This window comes from Trichechus manatus, unplaced genomic scaffold (genome assembly GCF_000243295.1).
Source record: "Trichechus manatus latirostris isolate Lorelei unplaced genomic scaffold, TriManLat1.0 scaffold00244, whole genome shotgun sequence".
Classification (NCBI taxonomy): domain Eukaryota; kingdom Metazoa; phylum Chordata; class Mammalia; order Sirenia; family Trichechidae; genus Trichechus; species Trichechus manatus.
In genome coordinates, this window is record NW_004444180.1 from 1,818,269 (window position 1) to 1,832,676 (window position 14,408).

Genomic DNA, 14,408 nt, shown 5'->3' on the forward strand with positions numbered 1-14,408 from the left:
GGCGCGCCCCCCATCGCCCCGTGCCCGCCGTGCCCGGGCCCCGCCCTGAGCGCGCCCACCAGCCTCCCAGAGCCCCCTCCTCTCTCCCAGCCCTGTCCTTCTACCCGCGCGCTACCCCAGCTCCCGCATCCCCGCTGCAAGGACCTACTTCTTCCTGAGCCCCCCCTCCTCCCAGCCCCTCTCTCAGCCCTGGTCGCATCTCACAGTCCTTGCCCCTCCCGCAGGGTCTCAGCCCCTGGTCTCTGACCCTCACCAAGCCCCCACCCACCCACAAAGTCCAGGTGCCCCAGAGCCTCTGTCCCCTCATCAAGCCCTGTCCTCATTCCGAGCCCAGCCCTACCTGGGCTCCTGTCCCTAACCCAGGCCTAACCGAGCTCTCACCTCCCCGGCCCTGTGCCCTTGCAGCCCCCAGCCCCCCAGTGGCAGGCCCTCTCTGGGGGGGTCAGCTCACCAGGCCCCTACCCAAGCTTCATCCCTGAACAGCGCCTGTCCCTAACCACAGCTCCAATCCCGGAAGGCCGGCTTTAGCCCCCCTGAGCCCAGAGTCCAGGCCCTTCACTCAGCCTCAGCCCACGCCGATGGTCTGTTCTTTCAATGAGCCCTCCTTCTCCCCAAATCTGACCCCACTAAGCCATGTCCCGGCTCCTCCGAGCCGGCCCCACTCACCTGTCTCACGAATTCCAGGCTCAGAGCTCCAGTCCTCCACTGGCCTCGCACCCCAGTAAAACCCCTCTGCCAGGGGCCCAGGTGGCCTTCGAGCCCCTGATCTCTCCCTAAGGCCTTGTCCACCACCGAGCCCTGAGCCCCAGCTCTGGCAGCCCCTGCCCCCCCCGCCCAGGGCCGGTCCACTAATGACGCTTTGCCCCTCACAAGTGGCTCCCCGGCCCAGCCCCCCTCCGAGAGCACCTCCACCTACCCTGCCACGCTCATATCTCTAGGCCTGCCCACATCCCGGCAGAGCCCCCTCCCTCCCTCCAAGTCCCCCACCTTGACAAGCTCCTAGGCCCTGGCACCCAAGTGCCTTCTTCCGGCCGGTCTTCAGCATCTGGCAGCCCCTCACCGTGCCCCGGCCCCTCAAACCCCCTTTGGAAGCTGGGCTGAAGCCTGGCAGCCCCATGTCTGCTTGCTGGTCCTCTCTCCTCTGCATGGAGCCCCCTCCTCCCGTGAGGCCCCCCTCCCTGAACCCTTTCCTCTCAGACAGCCCCTTCCTTCCACAATGCCTCCCCTCCCCCCACCCCTGAGCCCCTGGTCCTCTCGGAACCCCCTCTCTCCTGAGCCTCTGTGCTCTGAGCCCTGTCCCCTGCACAGGCCCCACCCCCCTCCACCCCCACCCCTTCCCAGCCCAGCACCAACCCGGGACCCTGGCACAGTCTCACCCATGCATGCCAGGACCCCAAAGCCAAAGTCCACCTTCAATAATGCTGATACAGGCCTCTGCAGTGGTGGTGGGGGGGTCCCAAGCCCGAAGAGACCCCCACTCCTCCCTGGACACCCTGGCTTCACCCTCGGGCCTGCCAGGGAGCCAGGATCCCATTCTCCCTCTGCCACCTCCCATTTCCCGAGGGCCTGGTGCAGGGACGGCCTCCTATAACCAGGTGCCCTGCTGACTGTGCTTACTGGGCAATCCACCCCTGGGCGAGGGCTGCAGACCTGGTGTCCATGGGCTGAGCCTGGTCTAAGGTGCCCTCTCCATTTGCTCGGGGTCTGTGCTGGGTTCCCGGGGGCAGGCACAGCCTCCATGTGGCCCTCACTTGCCCCTGGCCCTGTCCCCTGCTCTGGACAGGCAAGCTGCAGTGAGCACCCAGCAGGTCCTGAGGAGCCAGGGAGGGCTGGGGGCACCAGGGAGGGCTGGGGGCCCACACCTGCTCCAGCTCACAGCAAGGGGAAGGCAGAGTCAGGCCCCTCTCTGCACTGGGCACCTGTGTCTGAGACCCCTGCCCATGAGCTGGTGAGATGGGGGCTGGACCCAGACAGGCCCAGAGTTGATCTGCACCAGGACACAGCTTCAGGCAAGGTTGGGGGGTGGGTGGCTGGGAAACACCCAGCCGGGCTCCTGGGGGCTGGAAAGCAGGGCCCCGAGGCAAACGGAGAAGCCTGTGCAGGAGGCCCTGCCTGCCCTCTGTTAGATGTCAGAGTCCCCGTCTAGTGGGGCGAGAACCAGGCTCGGTCCTGAAGAAATGGCCACACGTCACTCAGCTAGAAAACCCAGGGGCTGGATTTGAACCTCCGAGGACAGACAGCTGTGCCACATGAGCAGCAGGCTCCGGGCAGGAGTGGCAGTGCCCTGACCAGCCCTGGAGGAGGGGCCGAGGGCCCCGCGGCCTGCTTATTTGGCCTCACCCAGCTTGTCTCCTCTCCTGCAAATGGGGACACAGCACTGCCCCAGACCCCGACGGCATTAGCACTGGTCTGTCGCCCTAGCTGCTGACGGGCAGGCTGTGTGGGCACAGCCGGCAGACCAGGCCAGGCAGAGGCGAGGCCACCCTGGAGTTCAGCCTGCTGCAAGGCTCAGGGCAGCTTCCGGCTCAGACGACCAAGACATGCGGGGACAAGGGGGAACCGAGGGAGCCTGGAGCAGAGGCAGTGTCTGGGAAGGGCAGCTGCACGCCTGCAGGGAAGACGCTGTCTCAGCCCGGCCGGCTGTGCTCAGGCCCTGGCGGTGCCCACTCATCCCAGAAGCCCTGCCAGCCCTGCAGAGCACGCCCAGCTGCCTGCTCGGGTTTCAGACGCAGGGAACACAGGGCTCTCGCCAGGGAGCCTCCTCCTGATTCTGGGCATATGCTCCCGAGACGTTCTCCCAAGATGGCAGCCGTGGGGCACTGCACTCCCAGATCCCTAAGGCCCGGCGCAGGCACTGCCCGGCAGGCTACAAAGGCCCAACTGCAGACAAGCGCTTAGGCTTGCCTTGTCCTCCGCATTGGCCGGGGGTGGTCTCCGAGCAAGCAGACTGAGCTTGCCATCTCAGGGGCCCCTGCCCCCCCACTCCAAGTGCTCACGAACTCCTACTCATTCTGTAAAACCCCACTGCCCTGTACCTCCTCCAGCAGATGCTCACACCCCCGAGTGACTGCAGTCGTGCAGCACAAGGCCGTGAGGGGGACTGCACCCTTCCCGACCCCTGCAGCCCTGGGGGCTACTTCATCATCTGGCTTGGCTGGGCCAAGAGGGGCTACAGCCAGATCCTGGCAGAAAGGAGCCCCCATCTGGACCGCAAGTGGGGTGGGGGGTAGCAGGAGGTACACTGAGGCCTGCTCCTGGTGTCTCCTCCAAGGGAAGGGACCTTCTTCAGAAAGTTGCTTTTCATGAACACCCCCCACCCCCCACAAAAAATAAAAAAACAGGCCCCAGCACAGGGCCCCCTCAGGACAGGGAGGTTTGCCTTCCCTGCTGGCTCCATGGCCACAGCCACATTCTGCTGCTGGTCATGAGCCTGGGTCCCCGCCAGCAGCGGCTCTGCCCTGATGCCGGCGAGCAGGGTCTCCAAGGTAGGGCTGCCAGCAGGCTGGGCACCCACAGCACCCTCCCCAACCTGGCAGTGAGTTAGCCCACCCAGCGACAGCAGCCCCATTTAGAATCGCCCACCCGCCAGGCACAAAACACACCAACGCAGAGGCCCAAACAACTGTATTTTCTCGTCCATGCAGGCTCAGCTACTCAGGAGGGCAGTGGAGGGCTGCTGCAGTGGAAAGCCAGCGCCAGCATCCAGCCTTGCCAGTCCCACCCCACGGGTCAGGCCCTGACCCCAGACTCCTCACTGGCTCCATCCCCTTCCAAGCCCTTCCTGCCCATTCCCAGGCCGACAAGCCCGTTCCCTGGTGGGGCTGGGACACATGGATGGTGGGACGGTGGGGGTGGCAGAGCCAGGCTCCAAGCCCCAGGCTCGGGAGGAGCAGGGAGGACAGCTTGGGGGCTCTGCCCAGGCAGCTGCACCTCCAAAAGCAGTAGGTGGATGTGGGGGAGAGTTGGGGGGGGGAGGGGTCCTCACTGCCGAGCTCCGGCTGTTCCTCCCAGTTGGTCAGGACCCTCTATCAGACAGACAGACAGAGGACAAGCAGGCAGGCAGGCAGCATTTCTGACACCGGGACAGTGGCTGTGAGTGTGCGCACGTGTGCAACTGTGAGGACGGAGGGAGCGGGGGCGCGGGGAGGGCTGGGGGCCCCCGTCCCAACACCCCGCCTCTCTGCTGTAGTGGAAGACAACTAGATCCTGGTGGCCTCAGCAAAGGCCACGGTGTTGTTGTCCCGGTCAAACACCGTGTAGTAGCGACCAATGAAGACGTCACCCAGGATCCACAGCGGCCCGCCGGGTGGGGAGATGTCCATGCCGATGAAACCGCTCAGGCAGATGGTCTTCCCGGCCTGTGACACCTGCAGGGCCGAGGGGGTCAGTCCCATCGCCCAGCCCTGCCATGGGCTCCAGAGCACCCTCGTCGGTGTCCAGGCCCCACGGCTGCCCCCCAACAGGTGCCCAGGCCCCGCAGCTGCCCCCCGCAGGCGCCCAGGCCCCTCGGCCCCATGGTCCTGGCTGCCCTGCCAGGTGCCTGTACCTTGAGAACGTAGTCCTCTGACTCCAATGTGTAGGCCTTGCTACCCAGCTGCAGGGAGATGGGGGGCAGACTGGATACCTTCTCACAGGGGATCAGGTACTGTGGGGAGAGGGAAGCAGGTGGTAGGCGGGTAGCCACCCCACCCCTGCCGTCTGGCGCCCACCCCCACCTGCCTGCCGCGCGGTGCTCACCTCGCCCTGGATCAGCGGCACAGCACCCAGGGCCTTCTGCAGCTCGGTGATCTCCTCCACTGGGCCCACCATCAGGGAGGTGCCCGTGTCCACAATGGCTTCACAGCCACCCTTGCACAGGGTCAGCCCGTTGCCCACGTCCACCCTGCAGGGGGGAGAAGATGAGCTCTCACCTGACCCCGGCCCTGGGGGCCCTGCCTCCAGCCCAGCCTGGCTGCGGGACTGGCGGCTCCCAGCGCAGGGCTCCGGGCCCTTTTCAAGACGCCTGTACTCACTAGCAGGAATCGGTGCCAGCTGGGGGAAAGGGGAGTGAAGGGAGATGGGGGGCAAGGCCTCGGGGGGACACAAAATCTGCAAGAGCAGCTGTGGGGCCTCACCTGGCCACCAAGTATGTGGCTGTGCGGTGAAGAGACCTCGGGTCCCAGGAGCCCAGAGCTCGGCCGGGGCGGGTCTGAGGGCAGATGGCTCACGGGCGCTCAGGACCGGGCACCAGCACCCCCACAGGCCACCCTGGCACAGCCCTGAGGGTCCGCAGCACCCCACTCACCTGTCCATGTGGATCTGCCAGTAAGCCTTCCGGGTGACTTTAATAAAGTTCAAAGGGCCCTTGTAGTACTTGGAGTCTATACCACCCAGCATCAGCTCGCCCCCGGGCTGCACTGTCGGGTCCCTGAGGGGGAGAAAGCGAGCAGTCAGACTGGGCTGGACAAGCTTATGCCTGGGGTGGGAGACCAAAAGTCAGGTATGTGTGGGACAATCATGGGGACTTCCTGGAGGAGAGGCCCTCCTGACCGGCTGGGGTGGGAGGGTCCAGAGCACAGGAGAGCTGAAGGAACAACTTCCTTCTTCCCTGGGGAGCGGCTCCATCTGCACACTGTGTGTGGCTGCTCAGCACGGCTGGGCCCCACTCCCTCCATGAGAACCTGCTCAGGCCCCCTGGGGCTCTGGTCTGTTCAGACACTGAGGTACCAGCAAAGGACAAGCAGGGCCACGCCACCGGGCAGGCAGGGGTGACAGCCAGGAGCCCAGAACCACGGCGGGCTCCCTGGAGGCAGTGGCCATCCAACACCAGGAAGTGAGAAGGTACATTCCTGCCCCAGGATCTTTGCACTGACTGTGCCTAATTCCCAGAATGCTCTACCACCCCAATCTCCATGTGGCCAGCCCCCCTTCAGATCTCTGCTTCTGCCTACTCTGCTTCCTGCCTGAGCCACTGACCACCCCTCCCACCTCCCGTCCACGCTTGTCCTGTGTCCACCACAGCCCACTGAGAGAAAGTCACCCTGGGGAGTCTTCTCCATGGAGGCCACCCCCCCAGGCACAGTGACCAGCACCAGACTAGTGACCACCCCAGACACTGACCAGCACCCAAGCACAGTGACCACCCATGTGAAGATGCGTCCACACGCCAAGGAGCACCCGGTGGCCGCCAGAAGGCGGGACAAGGAAGGACCCTCCCCGAGAGCCTTCAGAGAGCATGGTCCAGCCGACACACTGACTTCAGACCACAGTGCCCGGACGGTAAGAGAAATGTCTGCTGTTGAAAGCCACCCACTTGGTCGCACTTTGCTAAGGACGTCCTACCTAACAGCCTCCAAAGAGAGCCCAGGTGCAGGGAAGGCGGAGGGAAAAGGAGCAGAGTCTGGCGTGGCGAGGTGGGGGGCCCCACCCAAGGCAGCCCAGAGTTATGCCCAGGCTCCAGGCGAGAGACAAGGGGAAAGAAGGGGCGGGGCGGCCAGGGTGCAAGGGTGGTTCAGGGCAGGAAGCCTGCTTCTGAGGGCGGCAGCTGCTGACTCTGGGACCCAGCCCCCACCTGGTAGCACAGCCCGGGCCGGGCCACCCCACCCCTACAGCAACACCCACAGATGGCACCCCCGTGAATTAGGAGGTGCTCATACGCAGGGCCTGCAGCAGGACCCTCCCTGTCCTAAGAGGAAACCAAGCCTGAAAGAGAGAAGACCCTTCTCAAGGTCACCTCTGGCCACAGGCCACCTGCTGCCCTGTGCCACGGCCTGATGTGGGCTCCCCGCCCTGGTAGGAGGGCCCAACAGCTGCCACGTGGTGACCGGGGCCAGTCTTCCCGAGCAGTGACAGCCCCATGCCCCCCACTCAACACCTGGCTCTCACGACCCACCTCGGGCACCTACCCCGGGACACCCCTAGACCCACCTGTCCACTAGAGCGGTCAAGGGTCAGAGCCATGCCGGAGCACCCCCAGACTCAGGGTACACTGGGCAAACTGAACCCCGAGAAGGTACCACCACGCCCCGTACTCTAGCCAGAACCCCCCTTCTCCCTGAGGCCGTTTCTCCAACTGTAAGAAAGGTGGCCGAGCCCTCCCCCAAGGACACCCCAAGGCCATGAGTCTGGGCTGCAAAGTGTCCCAAGCCAGATGGGGCTGTGGCTGGATGCGCCTGGGGAACTGAGCCCGGATGCGCCTGGGGAACTGAGCCCAGGACAGCGCTGGGAGGAAGAGAGAGGCAGAGTCAGGCCCCACCTGTTCAGGTAGAAGGAGAACACGTTCTTCTCCAACACCTTCTGCTCCATGAGGTTGTCGAAAACGGGCACCACGTTGTTGACGGAGATGTGGGGATAGGCCATGCCCAAGATGCCGTCAAACTTGGCAGCAATGAACGTGACACCCGGCTGCTTGGTGGCCTCCCCAAAGGTCTGCCGCTCCACCTTGACACCTCCCAGGGCCGAGGCCGAGCTGCACGGCACCTAAGGGCCACACCAGGGATCAGAGGCCATGGAGGGGGTTGGCAGGTCACTTCGCTAGTCAGGGGACAACGGTGAGGTCAGCAGGTCACACCAGGGGTCAGCACACCATGAAGAGGATTAGCGAACCACACTGGGGGCCTATGGGTCATGCCGGGGTCAAAGGCCACAGTGGGGTTCAGTGGACCAGGAGTCCCGGCTGAGCTCTGGACACCTGGGTCCTGGGCTTGTTCTCATCCCTCTCCCGAGCCTGGGTGGCCACACCTAGGAAGCCCACACTAACATTGCCCTCCCCGTGTTCACATGGGTACGTGAGCGAGGCAGAGGCGGCCTAGACAGGAAGGGTTTGAAGAACACGCAGTGAACGCAGCTGCCCAACTGGGGACAAGGACGTGGGGCCTGTGTGTCCCCTGCTGGCTCGCCAGGGCCTTGTTCTCGTAAGAGGTGGGCACTGGGGGTAGAGAGCAGACCCTCGTTCCCCAGACTGGCCCCACCCCTGGGCTCAGTGACAAGAGGCTGGGGGCCCGAGGCCCCGCCACCCCCCCAGCTCAGGGCTGTGGCTGCAGATAAGGAGGCGGGGGCAGGATGTAGGAGAGAAGGCCGTTTGGCGCTGACAGCACGGGTGTCGGTGTGTTGGGCCACATCCTGCCTCCAACAGAAACCCAGAGAAAACAACGCCCCCCAGACAGCCTTGGCAGCAGATGGGCGAGACAGGGCAGGGGACCAGGGAGTAGGGGGCCACACCAGGGACGGTCCCCACCAGCGCTCACGGCTATAGCCCCGGGCACTGCCACCACAGAAGAACCCCCTGGGCCCATCCCACCCTCTGGAGAGGGGAAGCAGAACCCCAGCCCAGCCCTGCCCCACCGGCAGTGTCTGTGGGGAATGGCCCCCCGCCCAGAACTGGCTTGGGGGCAGTGGTGGCAACACACACGCAGGACTCAGAGGATCCTGATCATCCTCTACCCAGGGCAGGTTCCCCAATGCCCACCCCCCCCACCGAAAACCCTGTCATCCTGTATGGCCCCTTGGCCGGCAGCCTCACACAGGACCCCTGGCTCACCTCAGCCTCTCCTTGGCCCCCCATCCCCTCGGCCAGCTGCAGGGAACCCGGACACCCCCAGCCTGGCCCTGACCACCCCCCATTGGCTCCTCAAACCCCAGGCATCCAGGAACCCCGTGCGCTCTCCCCATCTGGACATGGGCCTCTCCACCCCATGCCCGGAGCCAACCTGGGGGGCTGATCAGTCAGATGTCAGAGCCAGGCCTTGTCACTGCTCCCTCACGACCGCTGGGAATCCCAGGCTATCCCCATCCCCCACATGCACCCAAGACCTCTCGGACTGAGGTGCCCACCCCACTCTCTCCCTCTTCCTCTAGGCTCTCACCTCCAGTCCTTCCCCTTCCCCTCCCCCCTCCCTCCCCCAGCTGACAGCTACAGCTCACCCCACAGCATCCCTCCAGAGCGCTGTGGCACCCGCCCTGCCCTGCCCTGGGGTAGGGGTGCCCCGGCACCAAACCCTCTCACTCGGCCACACGCACTCGGACGGAGGGTGACCACCCTCTCCTCGCGAGCACCCAGCGAGTCTCACCGACACGGTGTCCTGGCTCAGGTACCCAGAGAGGCTGCCCGAGCCGTAGTGAATGTTGAAGGTGGTGCCGTTCTTCACGTAGGTGCTGGACTTGGCGCTGTCGTACTTGTGGTGGATCCCTGGGGGCAGGGGGCGTCGGCCCGTCACCCCGCAGCCCCAGATTCCGACCCCAAGGCTGGGACGACCCGGGCTGCGGGCTCACCCACTGGGCCCACAGCAGGGCCATCCCGGGCCACCCCATCGCCCCAGACTGGGAGAAGCACAGAGGCGCTGGAATCAACAGGTTCCCTAGGGAGCGCCACCCCAGGGCGGGGCGGAGGGGTGCACATCCATTGTGGCCAGGTGGTGGGAGCAGCGCTGCCCCAGGAGGCCCGGGAAGGGCAGCTGCCTCCACCAGCGCCGGAGGAAGCATGGGTGCGAGTGTGTGGGGACACGGGTCAGCACACCCCACCCCAGCCGACCTTCACCCTGCCTGCGCCTAGAGCCCGCCACCCTTGCACCAGCCAGGCCCCTGAGGTGGGTGGGCACTGGAAGGGCCCCAGGGTCCCCCGAGGGACAGAGTGTGGACTCACAGCAGGCGATGTCCAGCAGTTTGCAGTGGATCGAGGGAACCCACAGGTTGGAGGAGCCGGTGTCGAAGACAACCGTGAAGCACTGCGCGGGCGTCCCGATGCCGATCTCCCCGTAGTACTGGGCCTGGGCGGAGGGGGCCGTCAGGGCGGCTGGGACGCCTCAGGGCCCAGGACCCGCCGTCACTCTGCCCGCCTCGGCCCCGCCTGGCACCAGACCCTCTCCAGGAATCAGGTCACCAGCCAGCCCTCTTGCTCAGAGGTACTTGGACCCCTCTAAACAGCCACAGCTCCTGTCTGACACCCAGGAGCCCAGAAGGAGGGGGCAGGGCTGCCCCAGCGATGGAGGCCCCCTTGGCAGCCCCTCGCCTCATACGGGAGCTATGCCTGCCTGGAAGCCCCCTCTGTTGTCCGGAGGCCCAGGGCCCCACAGAGAGGCTTCCTTCCAGGAAGGGGGCCAGGCCAGGGCCCAGTCTTGGGCCTCGGTTCCCGCTCTGCCACCGTCACAGAGCTCCCAGAAAGAGGGCCAGGCCAGGGCCCACTCTCGGGCCTCAGTTCCCATTCTGCCCCTGTCACAGAGCTCCCAGGAAGGGGGCCAGGCCAGGGGCCATTCTCGGGCCTCGGTTCCTGCCCTGCCCCCCACCCAGAGCTCCCAGGAAGGGGGCCAGGCCAGGGCCCACTCTCAGGCCTCAGTTCCCACCCTGCCGCCCCCCCACAGAGCTCCCAGAAAAGGGGCCAGCCAAGTGTTGGCGGGGGGGCCGCCTTAGAGGGCGGCAACTCTGGCTTTGAGTCACTCATCAGCCGACCAACCCAGCCTTAACTGCCCTCGGCCTCAGTTTCTCCATCTTTACAAAGGGATAAAGGGCAGCTGGGGGCAGCCTGGGGTGCTCCCTGAGGATCAGGTGAACATGTGGGGTCACCTGGCCTCGAAGCTTTGAAGGCCAACTCCATTCTTGGCCCTCTCACAGGACAGTAGGCGTGGGGGGTCCTTGGTTTGGGGTTATCTGGTCACCCCGGGAAGGAACCACTGGTTGGCAAAGGACTTGGGCTCCAATCCCACTCATGTCTCTCGGGCTCGGCCACAGGCAGCCCCACCAGCTGAGTCACGAGCCAGCAGAGGTGCCCAGGTGGAGGGGAAGGGGGAGGCGGATGACTCAGCAGATCACCCACTGACCGTGCCCTGAGGACCAGGGACCGGTCAGTCTGCTGACAGACGGCTCCCCACCCACTCTGCCACCAGCCCAGTCACATGCCTGTGAGGTTCGAGCTTCCTGTTACAGCCAGGGCTCAGGCCAAGCTGGACAGGGGTGTACCATCTGTCCCCCCAGCAGACCACAGGAGCTAGGGCTGGCTGGAGAGCTAGAGAGGAGCTTCTAGAGACTGGGGGCGGGATGCAGACAGGAAGGTACTGAGCTGCCCAGACACCCCAGGCTCTGGCTCAGGACTTGTCCCCACAAAGCTGGGGCCAAGCCAGATGCCAGTTTGCTGCAAGGCTTCTACAACATTCCATCTTTGGGCACGTTCGCTCCTCAAACAGCAGTGGGCACAAGAAGGGATGCTGACTGAGTATGAACCAAGTCGGGTCTCAGTCGGCATCCTTGCCCCACTGTGCGTCCTTCGCAAGGAGCCAGGCTTCAGGCCCAGCTCCTGTCTGAGGCTCGGACACCTGTCCTGAGCTGACCGTCAGCCCTGGCACTGGGGCTCAGGGCAAGACTCTTGCTATCCCTGACGACCCCCAGCCGGCCCTCTTAACCCTTGGGCTGGACCACGACCAGCGGTACAGCACCCACTGGGAGATCAGGAAGCGGGGCTCGTAGGGGAAGGGCGGGGCCTTGGCCCAGAAGTGCTCCCCCACCCCCACTAAATAGGCAAATACTCAAAACCACAGGCTTCTGAGAACAAGAGGAGACAGGATTACCAAAGCTATCCCAGCTCACTCGGAACTGTTTGTGAGAAAGCGGACATGTCCCCATCCCGACAACCACCCACACTCACATCCATGTAGTTCTTGAGCATCTCTGGTACAGGACCCTGGGCCACAGCAGAGCCCCTCTGGGAGTATTTTGAGACGGGGTTCTTGGAGATCAGGTTTTCCACGGAGACGCCCACCTCAGACAGAGTCCGGCGGATGGACGTGAACTTGTACAGTGGGATCCTGTGGGAAGGACGGAAAGAGTTGCTCAGCCGGGGCTGGGTCGAGTCCTTCCCCCACACTCACAGCCTGCCCAGCTCCCACACAGCTCCTCCAAGGGGTTGTCCGCAGCACCCCAACTCAGTACGCTCACACCAATGCCTGCTTTCCGTCTGAACTGCTCAACAGCTAACCATCAACGTCCACCCAGCTGCCCAGGCCAGAATCTAGGAGCCTCCCCGACGCCCCCCTCACACCCTGCATCCGACCTCAGCCTGAGTCTGTCCCCTCTTCCCCTCCTCCGCCCCCAGGGCGCCCAGCCACACCGTCAGCCAGACCACCAGCTGCCGTGGAGCTGCCCCTGACTCGTGAAGACCCACAGATGTCTGAGCAGAAGTGGGCTCCACAGGGTTCTCAAGGGCTGATTTTTTTTGGAAGTAGATCACCAGGCTTTCCTCCCGACGCACCTCCGGGCAGACTCAAACCTCCGACGTTTCAGTTAGGAGCCGCGCACGTTCACCGTTGCAGCACCTGGGGACTCCCAGCCACAGCAGGGCCCCGAAAGCCCCCTTGTGGGTATGCTGTCCCCACTCCCTGTCCAGCTCCAGCCTCTTCTACAGATGGCAGCCACTGGGTTCTTTTTAGGGCACCAGGCAGGACCCACTACCCAGCCCCAAGCCCCCCAAAGCCTCCACTGCACTGGGTCCGCCAGCCACACATGCTGCCCTCCACCAGACCCCGACTGCTGAGACGGTCCCTGCCCCCAGGCTGGCTGCCGGCCTCAATGACAGCCCCCCAACCTCTCTGGGGGGTGGGGGGCCTGGTTTTCACCATCAGATGGAACTCCACTGTCACCTCCTCCATGACCCCCTCAGCTACCCTTCACTCCACCCCGTTCCTTCGAAGTGCCCCGGCCAAGCGTCACTCCTCACCGTCACTGCTCACCGGCCCCTCTCCCACTTCCCCTCCCTCCCCTCCCCTCCCCCACCTCCACACAGGTGGCAAGCCTGCATCTGGAGGTCCACCTTCCTGCAAACACCTCAGAATGCCAGCCAAGGCACCCCCACTCAAGGTACCCTCTGAAGGAGCCCTGCCCCCAGCGGAGCCGCCCCAGGCTGAAGTTGGCACTATGGGAGCTGACCCACATGTTGGCTCCCTCGTCTAACAACTGGGGTGTAGGGGACTGCCGCCCAAGACCCTCATGGCTGTCTGAGGCTGCCCCTTGCCCCATCAGGAAGGAGCTAGGACTGGGTGCTGTACACTCAGCCACCTGGGTGGAAAAGCCTCCAGCCCTGGAGATTTGCAAGGAAACCAAGGTCACCACTGGCTCTCCCGGTGTGCCAAGGGCGTGCTCCAGGGAAATGGCATTCTTGCCTAAGAGGTGTTGGCTGGGACAGCCCCATGCTCTTGCCTGGGGGTGGGACGTACCCTCCACTGACAAGGAAGCCAGAATGTGACAAGTCACCTGACCCAGGACTCCCCCACTGCCATCCCCTCCCTCCAGGAGCAGGGGGCCGTGGGCAGGCCGGCCAGCCAGGGCAGGCTAAGGCCTGCAGCCTCCCGGCCGCAGCCCACGGAGCCCACGGAGCCCACACTGGCCAGCCGTCCTGCAGAGCTCAGCCAGCCCTCAGCCCTCACAGAGCGCAGAGGTGAAGGAACGTGCGGGCCTGGCAGAAAGGCCCGGAGCAAGGGTGGTGTGGGGCAAGGCAGAATGGGGTGGGGCCACGCTATCCCCCAATCCTCGGGGAGCAGACTACAGTAGTGAGAGATGGGGGGGTCTCCTCCGCCTGGCTGGCACTGTCCCTGGCCCAGGCTGGCAGTCAGCGGCCCGCGTGACACATGGGGACAGACTCCTAGGCCCCAGGAGAACGTCGTCTTCTTTGGGACAGGAGGTGAGTGGGGCAGCCTGACCCAGGCCTGGACCGGCTGGGCCGCTCACATCTCCTTAGGTCTACCCCCTCCTCTCTGGGCCAACCCGGATTCACAGAGCCCCTGGAAAAATCCTGCGAAGCTAAGATGACACCCCAGTTCACGGCTGGCAAGGGGGCCCCTAAGAGATGAAGGCCCGCCCAGGTTCAGGGGGGCCTGCACCTGGTCTGCAGACTCCCACACATGGGCCCCAAGCAGACACACCAACCCCACCTGTCCCGAATCAGCAACACCTCCTCCCACCCCCTGCCTCGGGACCTGGGGACCTGGGCCCCTGGGAGGCTGGGGTCATCCCTGCCCCACCGCCACCCTCCTGCCTCTGTGACCTCCAGGCTGACCCCATGGTGGGGGTGGGGGCGCTCCGGCGCCTCTATCCCGAGTCGCCAGGCACCCCTCGAGCTCTCGGCGCCCGTGCGAGGGTGGGCCTGCAGGAGGCCGCGCGGGGGCGAGCGGCTTTCCAGCCGGGCGGGGTGAGGGCGCCGGGGGGCGCGGGGACAGCAGGCCCGGGGAGGCGGCCGGGCTCACCGGATGAGCGCAGCAGCGGGGCCCAGCAGCAGGCCCAGGGCGAGCAGCAGGAGGGGGGGTGCCCGCATGGCGGCGGCTGCAGGTCCGAGCCGAGCAGAGCACCTACGCCGCGCGCTTATAGCCGGGATGACGGCGCAGTCCGCGAGTCAGCTGACCGCCTTGTTTGCGCCGGGCCGGTCACGTGGGCCGCGGCGGCGTGCGCGGGCC

At 65.1% G+C, this 14,408-nt stretch overlaps 1 protein-coding gene across 1 annotated transcript; it reads right to left on the reverse strand.

Moving 5' to 3' along the window:
- Positions 1 to 3,976: 3,976 nt before the first annotated feature.
- On the reverse strand, positions 3,977 to 14,323 carry CTSD (cathepsin D). Its single transcript, XM_004389387.2, has 9 exons — positions 14,202 to 14,323; positions 11,612 to 11,771; positions 9,620 to 9,743; positions 9,048 to 9,166; positions 7,235 to 7,458; positions 5,285 to 5,407; positions 4,738 to 4,882; positions 4,547 to 4,645; positions 3,977 to 4,367 (listed from the first exon to the last, which is right to left on the reverse strand). The coding sequence occupies exons 1-9, from the start codon at positions 14,267 to 14,269 to the stop codon at positions 4,200 to 4,202; spliced, it is 1,230 nt and encodes a 409-aa protein (XP_004389444.1). The 5' UTR covers positions 14,270 to 14,323; the 3' UTR covers positions 3,977 to 4,199.
- Positions 14,324 to 14,408: the final 85 nt, after the last annotated feature.